Below are 20364 nucleotides of genomic sequence, written 5' to 3'. Positions count from 1 at the left end.
TGGGCTATGTTAACACAAGGTATAAACAACGGCCATTATTTGGCACTCAAAACAACGTCCGTTGTTTTTAGAACCAAACAACAGCCATTGTTTTAAATGAAAATTGCATTTAAGGAGAAGTCCAGTGGATACTTTTATTAATGTATTGTATTGCCCCCCAAAAGTTATACAAATCACCAATATACACTTATTATGGGAAATGTACATAAAGTGTTTTTTCCCTGCACTTACTACTGCTTCAAGGCTTCACTTTGGATAAAATGGTGATGTCACTTCCTGGATAAAATGGTGATGTCACTTCCTGGATAACATGGTGATGTCACTTCCTGGATAACATGGTAATGTCACTCCCTGGATAACATGGTGATGTCACTTCCTGGATAACATGGTGATGTCTCGACCCGACTCTCAGAGCTGTGCGGGCTGTAGCTGCTGGAGAGGATGATGGCAGAGGGACACTGAGGGACACAGGGCACTGGAGGGACACTGAGCATCCCTCTGCCTTCATCTTCTCCAGCAGCCACAGCCCGCACAGCTCTGCGAGTCGGGTTGTGACATCAACATGTTATCCAGGAAGTGACATCACCATGTTGTCCAGGAAGTGACATCACCATATTATCTAGGAAGTGAAGCCTTGATGCAGTAGTAAGTGCAGGGAAAAAAGCACGTTCTAAGCATTTCCTGTAATAAGTGTATATTGGTGATTTGTATAACTTTTGGGGGGTAATACAATACTTTATTAAAAAATTTCACCGGACTTCTGCTTTAAAGTCTATGGACAATGGTCATTATTTTGACTGCAGTAGCAAACAATGGCCGTTCTTCAATACATTGTGTGAAACAACCGCCGTTGTTTGCATTGACTTCAATGCAAACCGTTGTGTAAATTGAAAACAACGGCCGATCTTTTCATAAAAAGTACGTTGTGTGAACATAGCCTAGATCTGTACTTTTATATCATGTTCATAGAGTTGACTAGGAACTACTATGGCCGCTTCTAGACCTTGGCACATCATTTCTATGGTCCTTAACAATGTGTCTGCGAAATTAGGTAACGTTAAGGGGGCAATCACATGCTGTGTCAGTAGCGGGAAGATTTAAAGAGAATCTGTTAGCCCCCGACCCAGGGTGCTGACATTGTGCGTTAAGTGGCAGCTCACTAGTTAGCAGGATACCTGTGCCTTAGGTGTCAGTGGAGGGGATGCCAGCACAAGAAGATGGTGTCAACTAACATTAATTAAATTTTATTTGACACCAAGATGGTGTCAACATTAAACATTATTTCATTATATATTATTTTAATATGATTACAATAATAATAATAATAATATTAATACGTAATAATAATTACGTATTAATCATACAGGGTTAACCAGAATTTAGTGGGCTCCTGGCCCGTTGAGCTGTTGTGATAGTGGAGAGGATGCTGCACAATTTAATTTCTTGTACTGTAATAAAGTGTTAAAGAGGAGTCGTGGTAAAATTATCTTGCCGCACTCTGGCACGTCTTACCACTCCGTCCTCCTCCCTCTTCCCCATGAATATTTAGTGGCGGACAGCCTTCACTCTCGCTCGCTCCATCTTCCATTTTTGTGCCTCTACTGTCAAGGGCAGGATCCCTTTAAACCATTTTCATAGCTCCGAACTTTTTTAGCTATTTTGTAGCAAATAGTCTGTATTTATGGGCTGTGCATGTAACTTTTGAATGCCTCCTAAAGGTGTGTGACTTGGAATTGGCACCTGGCACTGCTATAACCCTTGGGTAGATGTATGGGTTCCCATATTGGTTGACTTTCAGAAGAACACATATGACTAATGAATGAATTTAAAAAAGAACTTGACAGAAGAGATGATTCGTGGATTTTCGGCAGGGTGGTAGATATACTCTTTAGAACATTACTTCTTTTGAGCAGCTCAGCCCCGTCTTGCTGTGGCACACAATGGGTGCATCCTCACCGTCTGCCGCTCGTTGTTTGGATCCCATTAGGTAGCAGTGTTGTATCAGGAGGTAGACCAAATCTCTCCAACGAGGACTCAATTGTATTAAATAAAGACGAACTTTCCTTATGACTGCGAGGATTCCTTCCAACGTCTGCCACGCATCCAGGAAAGACTCCTTCTCGTTCTGACCACGAGCCCAACGTGACAGAGTATTTGCCAAGCTGTTAATTTGTTAATTGCTGAACTCAGCTGCTGCTAAATGAGGCTGGATCATATGATGAATGTGTATGCGTGCGGAGGACTGGAGACGGCGGAACTGGACCCGATTCTCATACAGCATTTTAGCTTTATTATGAGATATTAATGGATTCTTATTAGGCAAGTTGTTTTCGTAAACGCTTTTGGACGTGTTGCCTTTTATTAAAAGGGTTTAGCAAAGATTATAACTTATCACCTAAATATAGGATAGGTAATAAGTATCTGATTGGTGGGATCTGACCTCTGGGACCTTCATGATCCTAATAGGAGGGGTCACTTGTGTCACACTACGTCTCCATGTACGTGCTGAATGTAGTCAAGGGCTATGTGTATTCCAAGCATGGGTGTGCTTGGGGAGCAAGGGACCCCCATTCTCGTGATTGGTGGGGGTCACAGTAGGCAGACACCTATCGTATAGATGAGTTACAATTTTGGTATACACCCCTTAAGGTTGGACACATCACCGGAACACGTTCAACAACATGCAGTCAAAATTACAGTCAAATTCTTTGTTGTCTTCAGATCAGAAAATAATTACAATGTAGGCTCCCAACTTGTACCCCTCCTCCTCGATTCCGCCACGATCTTGGATGACTGTACCTTTAAGTTGCATCCATATATTGGAGCAGATGAGCACTCATATTGGGCGTTTAAAGAGGAAATATGTGCGCAAGCTGCCACGGAGCATGATGTCAGATCTAGAAGGATGGAGGAGCATACTTCTCATCTTAAAAACATGGGAAAAGAGTGAGGGGGAGACATATTGTGCGGTCTTCTATGACAAACATTGCAGCTGATGCTCGGAGATCTTGGCAGGACATTGGGCAGAGAACTGGAAGCTTATTACTTACTGAGGAAATACAAAGCCCTGTACCATCGAGAGACCCTTATTACAGCCTATGAGATGAATTCTCTAGCTTGTATAGTGTGGATCTATGATTCGTAACCTCAGAAGAAAGGAACCACAGTGACCTGATTTTAGTTACTGTGATTCTGCTTTGTTTCATTTAATAAACCATCAGAATGTGTCGGTGAGAGACATCTGCCCTATAGGTACCAGTAAAGGGGGTTTCTCAAAAAAAAAAGTGAGAACTTTTGGAGCTAGAGGATGGCAAACAAAATAAAAAATAGATATGTGGGGGTTATTGTGGCAGAGAAACCTTCCATTTCTGAGAATAAGATAGGTGATGTCACTTGTGGGTTCACCACCTGTACTGGGACCAAGGCTGGGTTAGTCTTTAGATTGTTGGTCTTCTCAGCTTTTGGGAAAACCAATACCAATTGGACACATATGACATGATTTCTGTGCAACTCTAGAAAAGGGTAAGGACCCCTCTTAAAAACAGTAAATGTTTGCTGGCTAATTTTAAAAAGACTTTATGAGGGGTCTAGAAAGGCTTTAATAGATTTTTTTTGTGACTGTCGTGTCGTGGTTACTACCATTTTTGGGTTACAATGTGACCCCATTTACATACCTTGAATGGGGCACTATCCATAGCACCAGCCACACAGTACGATGGCACAGTCATGGGTCCAGATCTCTGTCTAGAAACATGACCTGGTCAGATAGATCCTGATTTCTGTGGATAAACATAACCTGGTCAGATGGGTCCAGATCTCTGTGGAGAAACATGGCCTGGTCAGATAGATCCCTATCTCTATGGAGAAACATGGCCTGCTCAGATGGATCCACATTTTTGTAGAGAAACATGGCACAGTCAGATGGATCCAGATCTCTGTGGCAAGACATGGCCTGCGCAAATAAATCTAGATCTCTGTGGAGAAACATGGCCTAAACAGATGGATCCAGTTCTCCATAGAACCCTATTAACAAGAGGGTCAGAATTGGCACAAGCACCATGAAATAATGGCTAGTTAAGGAGTAAGGGCCATGTTCCACGGGCCGATCAACGACGTAAATGAGCGCCGAACTGCTAGATCAGCCCTCGTTTACTGGGCCCATTCCACGGCCCGATGATCGTTATAGATGTCCTTGCAGCCCTTGCAGCATACATTACCTAGCAGGACGTCTCCTCCGCTCCGTCTTCCTCCCCGGGTCCCGCGGCGCAGCATCAACTCCAGAGCGACCTGACTCAGCTGTCAGACCGCTCAGCCAATCACTGGTCCCGGCGGTCCTGGCCAGTGATTGGCTGAGCGGTCTGACAGCTCAGTAAGGCTGCACCGAAGCTGATGCTGCGCCATGGGACCCGGGGAGGAAGACAGAGCGGAGGAGAAGCCCTGCTAGGTAATGTATGCTGCTTCTCAAACTGTCGGTCGCCCGCTCACCGCTCACGGCTATTCCACGCAAAGATGCATGGTGGGTGACCAATGATTTTAGGTATAGGCCTAAATAAACGATCAGCCGATGACACGATCATCGGCTGATCATTTTCTCTGTTCCACCGAGCGATAATCGGCCGATTGGGCCAATTATCGCTCCGTGGAATAGGCCCCTAAGGGAGTGGAGAATGCTTTCTTGGTAAGAAGCCTGTCGCCTAAGCATTGTTGGTAACCAAGCTCATCCCAGTTTGTAGCTATCCTTCACAGTCCCCAGTTTTTAATTCCATAGACTTCTCCGGGCCAAAGTGGATTAGGCTTTATATGCATGTAAACACCAAGCAGTGATCCTTTCCACAAGGGTCGTAATTCCTGCAGACCAACTTCATCACCTAGTGGAATCGGCACCACCATTACATTAATGTCTATAATACGGTGGCCACACACATATATATATATATATATATATATATATATATATATATATATATATATATATATATCTCTTGGCAGGAGATGGGTGGGTAAATAACAGCTAGACCACTGAAGGCACCTCTTAAGGTGGACCCTCTGATGTTGTTATGGTGGTGTACCTAAGGCCCCATAATATGGTTGGCTGACCACCTCTTCTCTTCATAGTGCTTGTTATTGTTGATGTCAGTGGGTGTCTGCCATCCTTCAGCGACACCAAAGTCTTCAACCTTTTACAAGAGACATAAAGCATTATTAAACCCAATTGCCCCTTGTACGCCGCAGTCCCTCGTGACAGGTCATGGATGCTCTGTTTCGGAAATGCGGATTTGCAGCAGAGACAGGTTTTTGGCAGCTCGCACAAAGTGTTCATCTCAAGCTGTATGATTAAGAGAGCGAAATATGTTGCATTATCTTAATCATTTACATTTCATCTGTGTTGATGAAATAATCGCTCAGGAGCATAAAAATACAAGAAATAATAAAGCAGCCGCGCCACCTACGCATACACCAGGCCTGGGTACAATATGCTGCTAATGCCGAGTTAACCATTTCACTGCCAACGCCATGTGTTGCTGGTCGGATATTATTATAGCTATAGGTTATTCTGCTGAAATGCTCAGATGCTGATCCTCCCTGATCAGTGTTTGTTACTGGTGATATTATTTTAATATAATAATAGTACTGCGGGACATAACATACGCTCATTGTCCTCTCCTGCTGAGAGCGGCCAGGAGAAATGGAGGAAAGCAACAACTGTTCTGAGCAAATATGTTTAAGTAAACTGAATGTATTACTTCATTAGTTCTAGGTTTTATAGCATTGACCCGCGGACAATAACTGTTTCAACAGTATAATACAATATAACTATAATACTGCCCCCTATATACAAGAATATAACTACTATAATACTGCCCCTATGTACAAGAATATAACTACTATAATACTGCTCCTATATACAAGAATATAACTACTATAATACTGCTCCTATATACAGGAATATAACTTCTATAATACTGCTCCTATATACAAGAATATAACTTCTATAATACTGCTCCTATATACAAGAATATAACTTCTATAATACTGCTCCTATATACAAGAATATAACTACTATAATACTGCTCCCTATATACAAGAATATAACTACTATAATACTGCTCCTATATACAAGAATATAACTTCTATAATACTGCTCCTATATACAGGAATATAACTACTATAATACTGCTCCTATATACAAGAATATAACTTCTATAATACTGCTCCTATATACAAGAATATGACTACTATAATACTGCTCCTATATACAAGAATATAACTACTATAATACTGCTCCTATATACAAGAATATAACTTCTATAATACTGCTCCTATATACAAGAATATAACTACTATAATACTGCTCCTATATACAAGAATATAACTTCTATAATACTGCTCCTATATACAAGAATATAACTACTATAATACTGCTCCTATATACAGGAATATAACTACTATAATACTGCTCCTATATACAAGAATATAACTACTATAATACTGCCCCTATATACAAGAATATAACTACTATAATACTGCTCCCTATATACAAGAATATAACTACTATAATACTGCTCCTATATACAAGAATATAACTACTATAATACTGCTCCTATATACAAGAATATAACTACTATAATACTGCTCCCTATATACAAGAATATAACTACTATAATACTGCTCCCTATATACAAGAATATAACTACTATAATACTGCTCCTATGTACAAGAATATAACTTCTATAATACTGCTCCTATGTACAAGAATATAACTTCTATACAGCTATGTTCACAAAATGATTTTCAACAGCTGTTATTTGATACTTAAATAAAGGCTATTTTGAGCAATGGTCATTGTTTAACATAACTTGACGGCCGTTGGTACATTCAGCACCCTTACGGGTGGGGCTATTTTTGGAGGTCCATTTAATTATGTATAAAAGACGGGTGAAATGACAAACTGTGTGTGAACAACTGAAAATAATGGTCGTTGTTCGCTAAATAACGTCCGCCAATAAATGTCCTGAACATTAACTTGGCTGCTGCGGGAACAGTGGCCGTTATTCTACGCTATTTGAGAAATAGCGGCCTTTGTTTCTATAGACTTCAATAGAAATAATTGGATAATAGAATAATTGGAGAGTGAAAATAACGGCCTAAATATCGACAATGCGGGAGATTTATCAAACTGGTGTAAAGTAGATATGGCTCAGTCGCCCCTAGCAACCAATCAGATTCCACCTTTCATCCCTCACAGACTGTTTGGAAAATGAAAGGTGGAATCTGATTGGTTGCTAGGGGCAACTGAGACAGTTTCACTTTACAACATGGTTGATAAATCTCCGCCAGTGTGACCATGGCTTAATAGTGTGATTGTAATTCTAGTGTCCTACATTGGGACTGTATATAGGTATGTAGAGCAGGCGGTCCTCTCCTCTTGCTGAGCGGTCTCCTGTGGTGGTCCTGCTGTGTGTGTACCGCAGTGCGGGGTGTTACTATTTTCAGTAATGGGGTCAGACTGATGGTTATGTCCCCCAGCCGACACATTTCATGGACGTCACATGTACTCTCTGTACTGAGCATAGACCGGTGCAGCTGGTGTCCCATTATGGGGGTGCACTTACTTTTCACAGAGGTGAATGGATACCTGGTTATAGCAGGCTCACAGTATATATTGTCTTGTATACGGTATATCTGGATAGTGCTACATGTTACCATGTTCTCATGTACATCAGATGGTGCGAGAACAACCCCATGAGTATGGCATCTGATCAGTCGCTGCTTGTACGAGTATCACAGTGTGCACCAGTGTATTCACAGTGTTCACTGCAGCACAGAGTATTTAAGCAAATGAGAGCGGACTCCAGGCCGGAGATCACACAGTGCGTGTTGCATCATGGATAGAGCAGCGTTCCGAGCAGCACAGAGTGTCTTATGAGACTATAACTAAAATGTCATATACTAGAAGGAATAGGGCCCACAGCGGCACAGAGGATTTCAGGAGAGCAGTGTGCTCATCATGGGGAAGGTTACAGCATGAAACTTGCATATTAGAAGGAGCAGGGAGTGGTACAAAGTATTTCAGGAGAGGAATGTTCTTATGTGGAGGGAGCAGGGTTCACAGCAGCACAGAGTATTTATGGAGAGCAGTACGCTGATCATGTGTGGGGTCATATGTACCCCAGTGTGTGAGAACATGCAGCCCCCCTTCACCATTCCCAGTCTTCCAATCCCCAGAAAGAGGAACCGCCGTTGTCTGGTCATGTGATCATGTGTCTCATGGTGAAGCTGTCATGGTGACATTGGCTCCGAGCTATCATAGTGTCATCAGATCTGCAGGGTATTCATCACTCCTCACAGATTGTCCCCATAACGTGTGATCAGGATATTTAGGAGGTGTGATACCCTCCATTGTCTCATTAGAGCAGTGTTAACCATCATGGCGGCCTTTAGCTATTGCAACAGCCAAAAGGTTGTCAGGGCATGCTGGGAGTTGTAGTTTTGCGGCAGGTAGAGGTATCAGGAAGTAGATGGGCTCCCCCCATGTCTGGGATCCCTCATCACCATCTCCTTCTTTCTTCTCTTTCAGAACACGTTCTACGGCCGATTCCGCCACTTCCTGGACATCATCGACCCGCGCACACTCTTCGTCACTGAGGTATCCGCATTTTTTTCCGTTTCGGTTACACCATTCTCTTCATTTTTTACTGGCAATCACTTTTTAGCTGCAATCACAATTCTGACAGCAATGTAAAGTTCTGTTCCAGCTAGAAAAAACTTTGTATAGTCAATAGTCAAGTCAAGAGACACTGTACTATATCTTACTAGAGTATTAGTAGTTTTAAAGAAACACTATAACATATCTTCTTAGAGTATTAATGTTAAAGAGACACTATAATATATCTTATTGGAGTATTAGTATTAAAGAGGCACTATAATATATCTTATTAGAGTATTAGTATTAAAGGTGCACTGTAATATATCTTATTAGAGTATTAGGATTAAAGATGCACTGTAATATATCTTATTAGAGTATTAGTAATAAAGAGGCACTGTAATATATCGTAGTAGAGTAGTATTAGTATTAAATAGGCACTGTAATATATCTTATTTGAGTATATGTATTAAAGAGGCATTGTAATATATTGTATTATAGTAGTATTAGTATTAAAGGGGCACTGTAATATATCTTATTAGAGTATTAGTATTAAAGATTCACTGTAATATATCTTATTAGAATAGTATTAGTATTAAACCCTAAACTAAAATCATCTGTAAGTAGGGTAAGGGTTGCTGATTGCAAATCTGTAATTTCTAGTTTTCTACTCCTTTGTATGTCACCGCTGTACACCTCCAAACAGGTCATGCTGATGCATAGAGAGGACTACAGTAAAGATACAAATTGCAGATATAGAATCAGCGTTGTATACTCTACTGATGTATAATCTACTGATAACTTACAGGAGAAGTCCGGCGAAAATTTTTATTAAAGTATTGTATTGCCCCCCAAAAGTTATACAAATCACCTATATACACTTAGGGGAAATGCTTATGAAGTGTTTTTTCTCTGCACTTACTACTGCATCATGGCTTCACTTCCTGGATAACATGGTGATGTCACTTCCTGGATAACATGGTGACGTCACTTCCTGGATAACATGGTGACGTCACTTCCTGGATAACATGGTGATCTTACTAACTGGATAACATCGTGATGTCACAACCCGACTCCCAGAGCTGTGCGGCTGTGGCTGCTGGAGAGGATGATGGCAGAGGGATGCTCAGTGTCCCTGCAGTGCCCTGTGTCCCTCAGTGTCCCTCTGCCATCATCCTCTCCAGCAGCCACAGCCCACACAGCTCTGGGAGTTGGGTCGTGACATCACCATTTTACCCAGGAAGTGACATCACCATGTTATCCAGGAAGTGACATCACCATGTTATCCAGGAAGTGACATCACCATCTTATCCAGGAAGTGACATCACCATCTTATCCAGGAAGTGACATCACCATCTTATCCAGGAAGTGACATCACCATCTTATCCAGGAAGTGAAGCCTTGATGCAGTAGTAAGTGCAGGGAAAAAAAACACTTTATAAGCATTTCCCATAATAAGTGTATATTGGGGATATGCAGGGGCGGTCTTGGCATTTCTGGGGCCCCAAGCGAAGTTATGTCTGGGGCCCCCCCCCTCGACACATGTTCCAAAACAATAGACCGCTGTGTGTTGCCCCCAGTAGTATATACCCCTTGTGCGCTACCGCCAGTAATGTATACTCCTTGTGTACTGCCCCCAATAGTATATACCCCTTGTGTCCTGCCCCCAATAGTATATACCCCTTGTTTGCTTCCCCCAGTAGTATATAGACCCCTGTGTGTTCCCCCAGGTATATATCGCCCCCCGTGTGCTCCCCCAGAAGTATATAGACCTCCTGTGTGCTGCCCCAGTTGTATATAGACCCCCTGTGTGCTGCCCCCAGTTGTATATACCCCCTGTGTGCTCCCCCACTAGTATATAGGCCCCCTGTGTGCTCCCTCAGGGGTATTTAGCCCCCCTGTGTGCTCCCCCACTTGGATATAGACCCCTGTGTGCTCCTCCAGTAGTATATAAACCCCCTGTGTGGTTCCCCCAGTAGTATATAGACCCCCTGTGTGCCCCACCAGTATTATATAGACCCCTTGTGTGCTGCCCCAGTAGTATACAGACCCCCTGTGTGCCCCACCAGTAGTATATAGACCCCTGTGTGCTCCCCCAGTAGTATATAGCCCCCCTGTGTGCTCCCCCACTTGGATATAGACCTCCTGTGTGCTCTCCAAGTTGTATATAGACCCCATTCTGCTGCCCCAAGTAGTATATAGACCCCCTGTGTGCTGCCCCCAGTAGTATATAGACCCCTCTGTGAAGCCCCAGTAGTCTATAGCCCCCCTGTGTGCTCCCCCTGTTATATAGCCCCCCTGTGTGCTCCCCCCATTTATATAGACCCCCGATGTGGGCTCCCCCAGTTAAACAGACCCCTGTGTGCTCCCCCTCCCATATAGTATATAACACAATAAAACAAACACTTATACTCACCTGGGTCCAGGCATCACTCTTGTGGCCGCAGGAAGGGTTTTCCCTGCGATCACAAGAGATCGCACTCCCCTTGTCCTGGCGCCGATGCTCCAGTGATGTCACTGGAGCGCCATCACCACAAGGACAAAGCTGCCACTTGTGACCGCAGGGAAAACCCTTCCTGCGGCCACAAGAGTGACTGACAGGAAGGGAGCCAATGTCTCCCGCCCTGTCAGTGCTGCTGCATGTAATTATGAGCGCTCATTACGAGTGCTCATAGCTACAGTTCAGATGGCAGCAGCGAGCGGGGCAGCGGCCCTGTCCAGCGGTCTTGAGCACAAGAGCGAGGCGTGGGGGCCCCCTGGATGTTGGGGGCCCCAAGCGATCGCTTGGGGTGCTTGATGCCAAAGACTGCCACTGGGGATATGTATAACTTTTGGGGTGCAATACAATACTTTAATAAAAATTAATAAAAAATCGCTGGACTTCTCCTTTAAGGTAAGTGGGTGTTTTAGAGGTGACAGCGTCTCTTTAAAAAACACTGTCACATAACAAAACTTTTGACCTGTCAGAGAGAATAATCCATCTGTTCTGGGGTCAGTTTGGCTGCTGATGGTATTTTGTTATTTTCTTAAAAATAATCTTAATCCTGCGGCGTAGTGTCAAAGAGGCGGGGCTTAGAACGTCCGTGCCCTCTAGGCCTGTGCCGCCCTCCTTGTCATTAGCAAGAGTGAGTGCAGACCAGAGCCCGTACTTCTCACCCCAGAAATTACAGGTGCCAGCACTGGGGAAGATAATGGTGGCTATTTTTGTGAAGTCTGGTGGAAACGCCAGATAAACCTCTCATACGCGGTGGATTCTGGAGCGTGTTCAGACTGCCAGACGGGGTGTATAATGGGGCAGGGTTAGTACATCTCTGTGCAGATCAGATCCCATAGATGTGTCCCTATCTAACTCCCCAGGAGGCGTCATGGTAAAGTCCTCCGAATTACTCTAATAATTGTGCTGTAATAACCCACACCAGGCACACGGCAGAGGGGGGGTATACAGTATTTTTACCATACTTAATTTATACAATGTGACACTGAGAGAGGAAGACTGTGAACACGCAGCTGGAAACCTCCCGATAACCTGACAGCAAGGTGGAAACGCTCACGACGGGGAGAGACGAAACACGCTGGATGACAAACTCTGGAGCTTCATCACAATTATAGTCTGAAATCACCCGACTAACAATCCCACAACACCATGTTATTGTCGGAAATAATACGTCGGGATCTGCTGCTGCTGCGCTGCCATCTGCCTCTCCTCAGCAGCCTGAACCCATAGATATAAGACCGCCTTCCATCCTAAAGTGCTGCCGTGTATACAAGGAAATAGAAGTCTCCAGATAAGATCATGCAAATCCGACGCATTTCGAGAGATATTCCGCAACTTTTTTCAGGGCTAAAAAAGGATATCACACACAAGTGAGCGTAAAAGCAGTAGATAAAGTACAGTAAAGCACACAGTTCTCCTTTGTATACTGCTTTTATGGTCACTTATGTGTAGTGGTCCTTTTAGCCCTGAATAAGAACATGGAATATCTGTGAAACGCGTTGGCTTTTGTATGATGTCTAAGCAGATATGAAATGAAGAATGGAGCTGGAGACTTCTATTCCCTTCAGTATGTTTAGTAAAAAGAGACTGCAGACCCTGTTGTGGAGACTCTGTGGCCCCCAGTGATCACACATTACCCTGTGGACTTTCCACCATAGTTGCACTGGATGGATTACATGTAGCTTTGGGGTCCGCAGTGACATGTTGCTTGTGAATCCCCCTCTGCTGCCTGTTTTGCATGCATGGCCGTCTCCGCTTCTCCTCGTTGTTATAGTAACTGATGACAATGGTTGAATGGGGGGTCCTGCACTGTGTTAGGGGGAAGCGCTTATTAAAGGGCCCCCGTCCTGCGTGTTTCACTTCTTCATCATCTTTGTTTACTGTCAATGAATGGACACAGCGAGAGTCTCTATAACCTCCTAGTAATGTCACCCCGACCTGACTGTTACAGTGTGTCAGTGCAGTAGAGGTAATGAGGTTCTGCAGCAGCTGAGATGTATGATGAGGTTCTGCAGCAGCTGAGGTGTATGATGAGGTTCTGCAGCAGCTGAGGTGTATGATGAGGTTCTGCAGCAGCTGAGGTGTATGAGGAGGTTCTGCAGCAGCTAAGGTGTATGATGAGGTTCTGCAGCAGCTAAGGTGTATGATGAGGTTCTGCAGCAACTTGGAAGGGACCTGAAGGATGAAGCTGTGATAGTTTCCCCAGGTCTGTAGTTGGGCCCCCATTACCCCTCGGTTCTGGGCCCCTGTATGACTCTATAGCGCAGTCTCCTCCTCTCTACATTCTGAGGATTAACAGGCAGAACCTCATACTACATACCACTGCTGCACAACCTCATCATACACCTCAGCTGCTGCACAACCTCATCATACACCTCAGCTGCTGCACAACCTTATCATACACCTCAGTTGCTGCACAACCTTATCATACACCTCAGTTGCTGCAGAACCTAATCATATACAACTCAGCTGCTGCAGAACCTAATCATATACAACTCAGCTGCTGCAGAACCTAATCATATACAACTCAGCTGCTGCAGAACCTTTATCATACACATCAGCTGCTGCAGAACCTCATCCTACACCTCGGCTGCTTCAGAACCTCATCCTACACCTCGGCTGCTGCAGAACCTCATCCTACACCTCAGCTGCTGCAGAACCTCATCCTACACCTCAGCTGCTGCAGAACCTCATCATACACTACAGCTGCTGCAGAACCTCATCCTACACCTCAGCTGCTGCAGAACCTCATCCTACACCTCAGCTGCTTCAGAACCTCATCCTACACCTCAGCTGCTGCAGAACCTCCTCATACACAGCTGCTGCAGAACCTCCTCATACACCTCAGCTGCTGCAGAACCTCATCCTACACTACAGCTGCTGCAGAACCCCATTCTACACCTCAGCTGCTGCAGAACCTCATCCTACACCTCAGCTGCTGCAGAACCTCATCCTACACTACAGCTGCTGCAGAACCCCATTCTACACCTCAGCTGCTGCAGAACCTCATCCTACACCTCAGCTGCTGCAGAACCTCCTAATACACCACAGCTGCTGCAGAACCTCATCCTACACCTCAGCTGCTGCAGAACCTCATCATACACCTCAGCTACTGCAGAACCTCAGCCTACACCTCAGTTGAATTATAATGAAGGCTGTAGATGTTATAGGATGGTGCCATGTAGTTGGGCGCTCCCTGTCCCTACTGGTCCGGGTGCCTCCTCCTCTCTACACTCGGTCTCCTCTCTCTGCCACTTCCTTCGTCTTCTGGGCGGCTGAATCGCTGCCAGCACATAAACATAAGCTGAATGTTTTTTCTCTGACTGCAGAAAGTGCTGCACGTCCTGTTTCTTCTTCTCGGGAAGTTTATTTTTCCTTCTAGCGGCTGCTGTTTCATCACACAGACCGATGGCACATTATGTTCCCTCCATGTGTCGCCACCACATCAGCTATGACTCTCACAGGGGACCGCCAGCAGGGAAGGGGTTAAGATTGCAGCTCTGGAGGTGGCAGAAGTACGGGATGAGGAAGCAGTTGTAGATGGATCCAGACATTACAGAGACAATCTAAACATGATACGTGTGAGCGTCCATACATCATACATGTGAGCGTCCATACAGCGTCCATACATGATACATGTGAGCGTCCATGCAGCATCTATACATGATACGTGTGAGCGTCCATACAGCGTCCGTACATGATACGTGTGAGCGTCCATACAGTGTCCATACAGCATCTATACATGATACGTGTGAGCGTCCATACAGCGTCCATACATGATACGTGTGAGCGTCCATGCAGCATCTATACATGATACGTGTGAGCATCCATACAGCGTCCGTACATGATACGTGTGAGCGTCCATACAGTGTCCATACAGCATCTATACATGATACGTGTGAGCGTCCATACAGCGTCCATACATCATACATGTGAGCGTCCATACAGTGTCCATACATCATACATGGGAGCGTCCATACAGCGTCCGTACATGATACATGTGAGCGTCCATACAGCATCTGTACATGATACGTGTGAGCGTCCATGCAGCATCTATACATGATACGTGTGAGCGTCCATACAGCGTCCATACATCATACATGTGAGCGTCCATACAGCGTCCGTACATGATACATGTGAGCGTCCATACAGCATCTATACATGATACGTGTGAGCGTCCATACAGCATCTATACATGATACATGTGAGCGTCCATGCAGCATCTATACATGATACGTGTGAACGTCCATACAGCGTCCGTACATGATACGTGTGAGCGTCCATACAGCGTCCGTACATGATACGTGTGAGCGTCCATACAGCGTCCGTACATGATACTTGTGAGCGTCCATACAGCGTCCATACATCATACATGTGAGCGTCCATACAGCATCTGTACATGATACATGTGAGCGTCCATACAGCGTCCGTACATCATACATGTGAGCGTCCATGCAGCATCTATACATGATACGTGTGAGCGTCCATGCAGCATCTATACATGATACGTGTGAGCGTCCATGCAGCATCTATACATGATATTTGTGAGCGTCCATACAGCATCTATACATGATACGTGTGAACGGCCATACAGCGTCCATATATGATACGTGTGAGCGTCCACACAGCATCTATATATGATACGTGTGAGTGTCAGTACAGCGTCCGTACATGATGCGTGTGAACGGCCATACAGCATCCATACATGACACATGTGAGCGTCCATACAGCATCTATACATGATACGTGTGAGCGTCCATACAGCATCTATACATGATACGTGTGAACGGCCATACAGCGTCCATATATGATACATGTGAGCGTCCACACAGCATCTATATATGATACGTGTGAGTGTCAGTACAGCGTCCGTACATGATACGTGTGAACGGCCATACAGCATCCATACATGACACATGTGAGCGTCCATACAGCATCTATACATGATACGTGTGAGCGTCCATACAGTGTCCATACAGCATCTATACATGATACGTGTGAACGTCCATACAGCGTCCGTACATGATACGTGTGAGCGTCCATACAGCGTCCGTACATGATACGTGTGAGCGTCCATACAGCGTCCGTACATGATACTTGTGAGCGTCCATACAGCGTCCATACATCATACATGTGAGCGTCCATACAGCATCTGTACATGATACATGTGAGCGTCCATACAGCATCCATACATGACACATGTGAGCGTCCATGCAGCATCTATACATGATACGTGTGAGCGGTCATACAGCATCTATACATGATACGTGTGAGCGTCCATACAGTGTCCATACATGCTACGTGTGAGCGGTCAGAGGTCCGGCACATCTGGGGTCGGTGGGACGTGGACGGCCCCGGGATACATGGAGGACATCAGCCAGGAGATGTCTGTCAGGAGGCAGGAGGAATGGAGAAGAAACCAAGATAAGAGAGGACAGATGGTGTTCCTGAGACGAGGGGAGAGAAGATTCTCAATGAAGAACACGTCCTGCGAGAGGCTGCAAATAGATGTGTGAACAGATTACAGCGCGAGCAGCCCGAGACGGGGAGGACGGGAGGCTGGAGGATGGGGGCTCAGGAGATGGGGGATTAGGAAACGGGGGGCCGGGGAGCAGGAGGATGGGGGATTCGGAGATGGGGGGCCGGCGAGCAGGAGGATGGGGGTTCAGGACAAGGGAGGCCAGGAAGCAGGAGGATGGGGGCTCAGGAGATGGGAGGCCAGAGATCAGGAGGATGGGGGATCAGGAGATGGGGGGGCTGGTGAGCAGGAGGATGGGGGATCAGGAGATGGGGGCCAGGGAGCAGGAGGGTGGGGGATCAGGAGATGGGGGCCAGGGAGCAGGAGGATGGGGGATCAGGAGATGGGGGCCAGGGAGCAGGAGGATGGGGGATCAGGAGATGGGGGCCAGGGAGCAGGAGGATGGGGGATCAGGAGATGGGGGCCAGGGAGCAGGAGGATGGGGGATCAGGAGATGGGGGGGCTGGTGAGCAGGAGGATGGGGGATCAGGAGATGGGGGCCAGGGAGCAGGAGGGTGGGGGATCAGGAGATGGAGGCCAGGGAGCAGGAGGATGGGGGATCAGGAGATGGGGGGCAGGGAGCAGGAGGATGGGGGATCAGGAGATGGAGGCCAGGGAGCAGGAGGATGGGGGTTCTCTAGACGGAGGGCCGGGGATCAGGAGATGGGGGATCAGCCACAGGATGATAGGAGTTCTGGAGACGGGAGGCCAAGGAGCAGGAGAATGGGAGTTTATTAAACTTGAGGTTGGGGAGCAGGATGAGGGGGGTTCGTAAGGCAGTGTTTTGCGATCTATATGGATGTGGTGACATCTTTGTAATTGGTTATTTATATATATATATATATATATATATATATATATATATATATATATATATAAATATTTAGCTCTGACTATATATCTCTGTAATTGGTAATGTATATATATATATATATATATATATATATATATATATATATATGGAGTAAGTGAGAGGATGAGGAGTCTGGTGGGGCGCACAGCCTCTGCATGTCTCCTTGACCTGAATGTGTCACTGTGGATGAACATACAGCAGCTGAGAGCTCATCGCCGGATGCTGGGATCACCTCTCATGTTCACTGCACTGAGTGTAGAGAGGAGGCCATACTGTATGTGTCAGATCGTATAGCTGTATAAAAATAAGCAAGAAAAATGCTGGACACTATAATACAGCGCACACCACTAAATCCAAGAAAAATGCTAAATTTATTGGGACAAACAAAAAACACACCACAACAGACAAGCAAGAATAAAATCAATTAAAAAACCACATAGGTATATAGAAACTAAGCAGGAGGACAATATACTCTCCTACTTTACCAGGGAACCAAGCATGTTAATGGTGCTCCACATGATCAAATGTAAACTGTAAAGTGCATACAAGTAAAGTGGATCTATACATAAGAAAGATCTATATATAAGAAAATAATACACAATATAAAGGATCCAAAGTGCTACAGTGCAAACGTGCAAATAAGTAATTAAATCATTGTAAACACCAGTATGAACCTCTAACATAGCAAGAAGTGCCAGACCATATATACAGCATTGAGAGATGCCCTGGTGCAGACCCAACGCGTGTCGTCACACACAGTGACTTCGTCAGGGCTGGAGCTTAGGATGAAATGGTGTCTTTTTATAGCTGAAATGAATTACATTATACATAACACATGATTATCAACTTTTACAATTACCTGTGAGACCCTTAGACGTGGATGTGATCATGTCACCAGAAGCACACAAAAGATGGCGCTGACAGCGTCTGTCATACCCTACTGCACATGCGCCAGTCAGACATGTCATGTGATCATGTCAGCAGAAGCACACAAAAGATGGCGCCGACGGCGTCTGTCATACCCTACTGCACATGCGCCAATAAAACATGTCATGTGATCATGTCAGCAGAAGCACACAAAAGATGGCGCCGACGGCGTCTGTCATACCCTACTGCGCATGCGCCAGTCAGACATGTCATGTGATCATGTCAGCAGAAGCACACAAAAGATGGCGCCGATGGCGTCTGTCATACCCTACCGCGAATGCGCCAGTCAGACATGTCATGTGATCATATCAACATATCCTGTCCCGTGCTGCGCATGCGCAAGTGACCCGTGTCATGTGACCGCATGCGTTCCACGCTGCGTGTCAAAAGAATGTATATTCTATCATATATCACATGATTGGTATGAGAGCATCAATTACAAAGTATAATAGTCAATTCAAAAGGGTTATATCTGCGCATCAGGGTTATGTTCAAAAATACTTCACAATATCGGCGCATCCATTACACATTGCATTCAACGTATCACATAGCAATATCAGCGCATTCATAATCTATGGTTTACTCTATATGTCAGTTGGCAATATCGACGCATATATATAGAGTCCTGTTATATCTATACCCTTCTTCCACCTAGCAAACTTTAAGAGAAAAAATGTCCTGACAAAACAATGCCCTGACATACTATAGGAAAACAATCTTCCCTGATGTATTATTCAGACCTTGCATACCATAGGGTGTATCACATAACCACACCTAGGCGGAAGAAGGGTATAGATATAACAGGACTCTATATATATGCGTCGATATTGCCAACTGACATATAGAGTAAACCATAGATTATGAATGCGCTGATATTGCTATGTGATACGTTGAATGCAATGTGTAATGGATGCGCCGATATTGTGATATCATATAATGTATGCGCCGATATTGCTAAGTATTTTTGAACATAACCCTGATGAACCCTGATGCGCAGATATAACCCTTTTGAATTGACTATTATACTTTGTAATTGATGCTCTCATACCAATCGTGATATATGATAGAATATACATTCTTTTGACACGCAGCGTGGAACGCATGCGGTCACATGACACGGGTCATTTGCGAATGCGCGGCACGGGACAGGATATGTTGATATGATCACATGACATGTCTGACTGGCACATGCGCAGTAGGGTATGACAGACGCCGTCGGCGCCATCTTTTGTGTGCTTCTGCTGACATGATCACATGACATGTTTGATTGGCGCATACGCAGTAGGGTATGACAGACGCTGTCGGCGCCATCTTTTGTGTGCTTCTGGTTGATGCTCTCTCCACGTCTAAGGGTCTCACAGGTAATTGTAAAAGTTGATAATCATGTGTTATGTATAATGTAATTCATTTCAGCTATAAAAAGACACCATTTCATCCTAAGCTCCACCCCTGACGAAGTCACTGTGTGTGACGACACGCGTTGGGTCTGCACCAGGGCATCTCTCAATGCTGCTTATACGGTCTGGCACTTCTTGCTATGTTAGAGGTTCATACTGGTGTTTACATTTGATCATGTGGAGCACCATTAACATGCTTGATTCCCTGGTAAAGTAGGAAAGTATATTGTCCTCCTGCTTAGTTTCTATAGACCTATGTGGTTTTTTTAATTGATTTTATTCTTGCTTGTCTGTTGTGGTGTGTTTTTTGTTTGTCCCAATAAATTTTGCATTTTTCTTGGATTTAGTGGTGTGCGCTGTATTATAGTGTCCAGCTTTTTTCTTGCTTATTTTTATAAGGTTGTCTTTTTGGACACTTAGCTGCACCCCTTGTTTCTCAGGTATTGTTGGTGAGCTCCCCCATATCTTGTAGCCTCCTGTAGTGGTTACATGGTACAGTTTATAGTGAAACATACAGGTACACTGCATCAC

At 44.8% G+C, this 20364-nt stretch overlaps 1 protein-coding gene across 2 annotated transcripts in view; it reads left to right on the top strand.

The window, feature by feature from the left end:
- Nucleotides 1-20364, top strand: part of SFXN5 (sideroflexin 5) — a 165252-nt gene that overhangs the window by 11300 nt on the left and 133588 nt on the right. For both annotated transcript variants that reach the window (XM_069976313.1, XM_069976312.1), the window contains exon 2: nt 8579-8647. In XM_069976313.1, the coding sequence (XP_069832414.1) occupies nt 8579-8647 (69 nt within the window). The remainder of the gene's footprint in view (nt 1-8578; nt 8648-20364) is intronic.

The sequence above is a fragment of the Dendropsophus ebraccatus genome, chromosome 7 (assembly GCF_027789765.1).
Source record: "Dendropsophus ebraccatus isolate aDenEbr1 chromosome 7, aDenEbr1.pat, whole genome shotgun sequence".
Taxonomy (NCBI): domain Eukaryota; kingdom Metazoa; phylum Chordata; class Amphibia; order Anura; family Hylidae; genus Dendropsophus; species Dendropsophus ebraccatus.
Note: the sequence above shows the minus strand (reverse complement) of the source record. Positions and strands in the feature narration are given on the sequence as shown.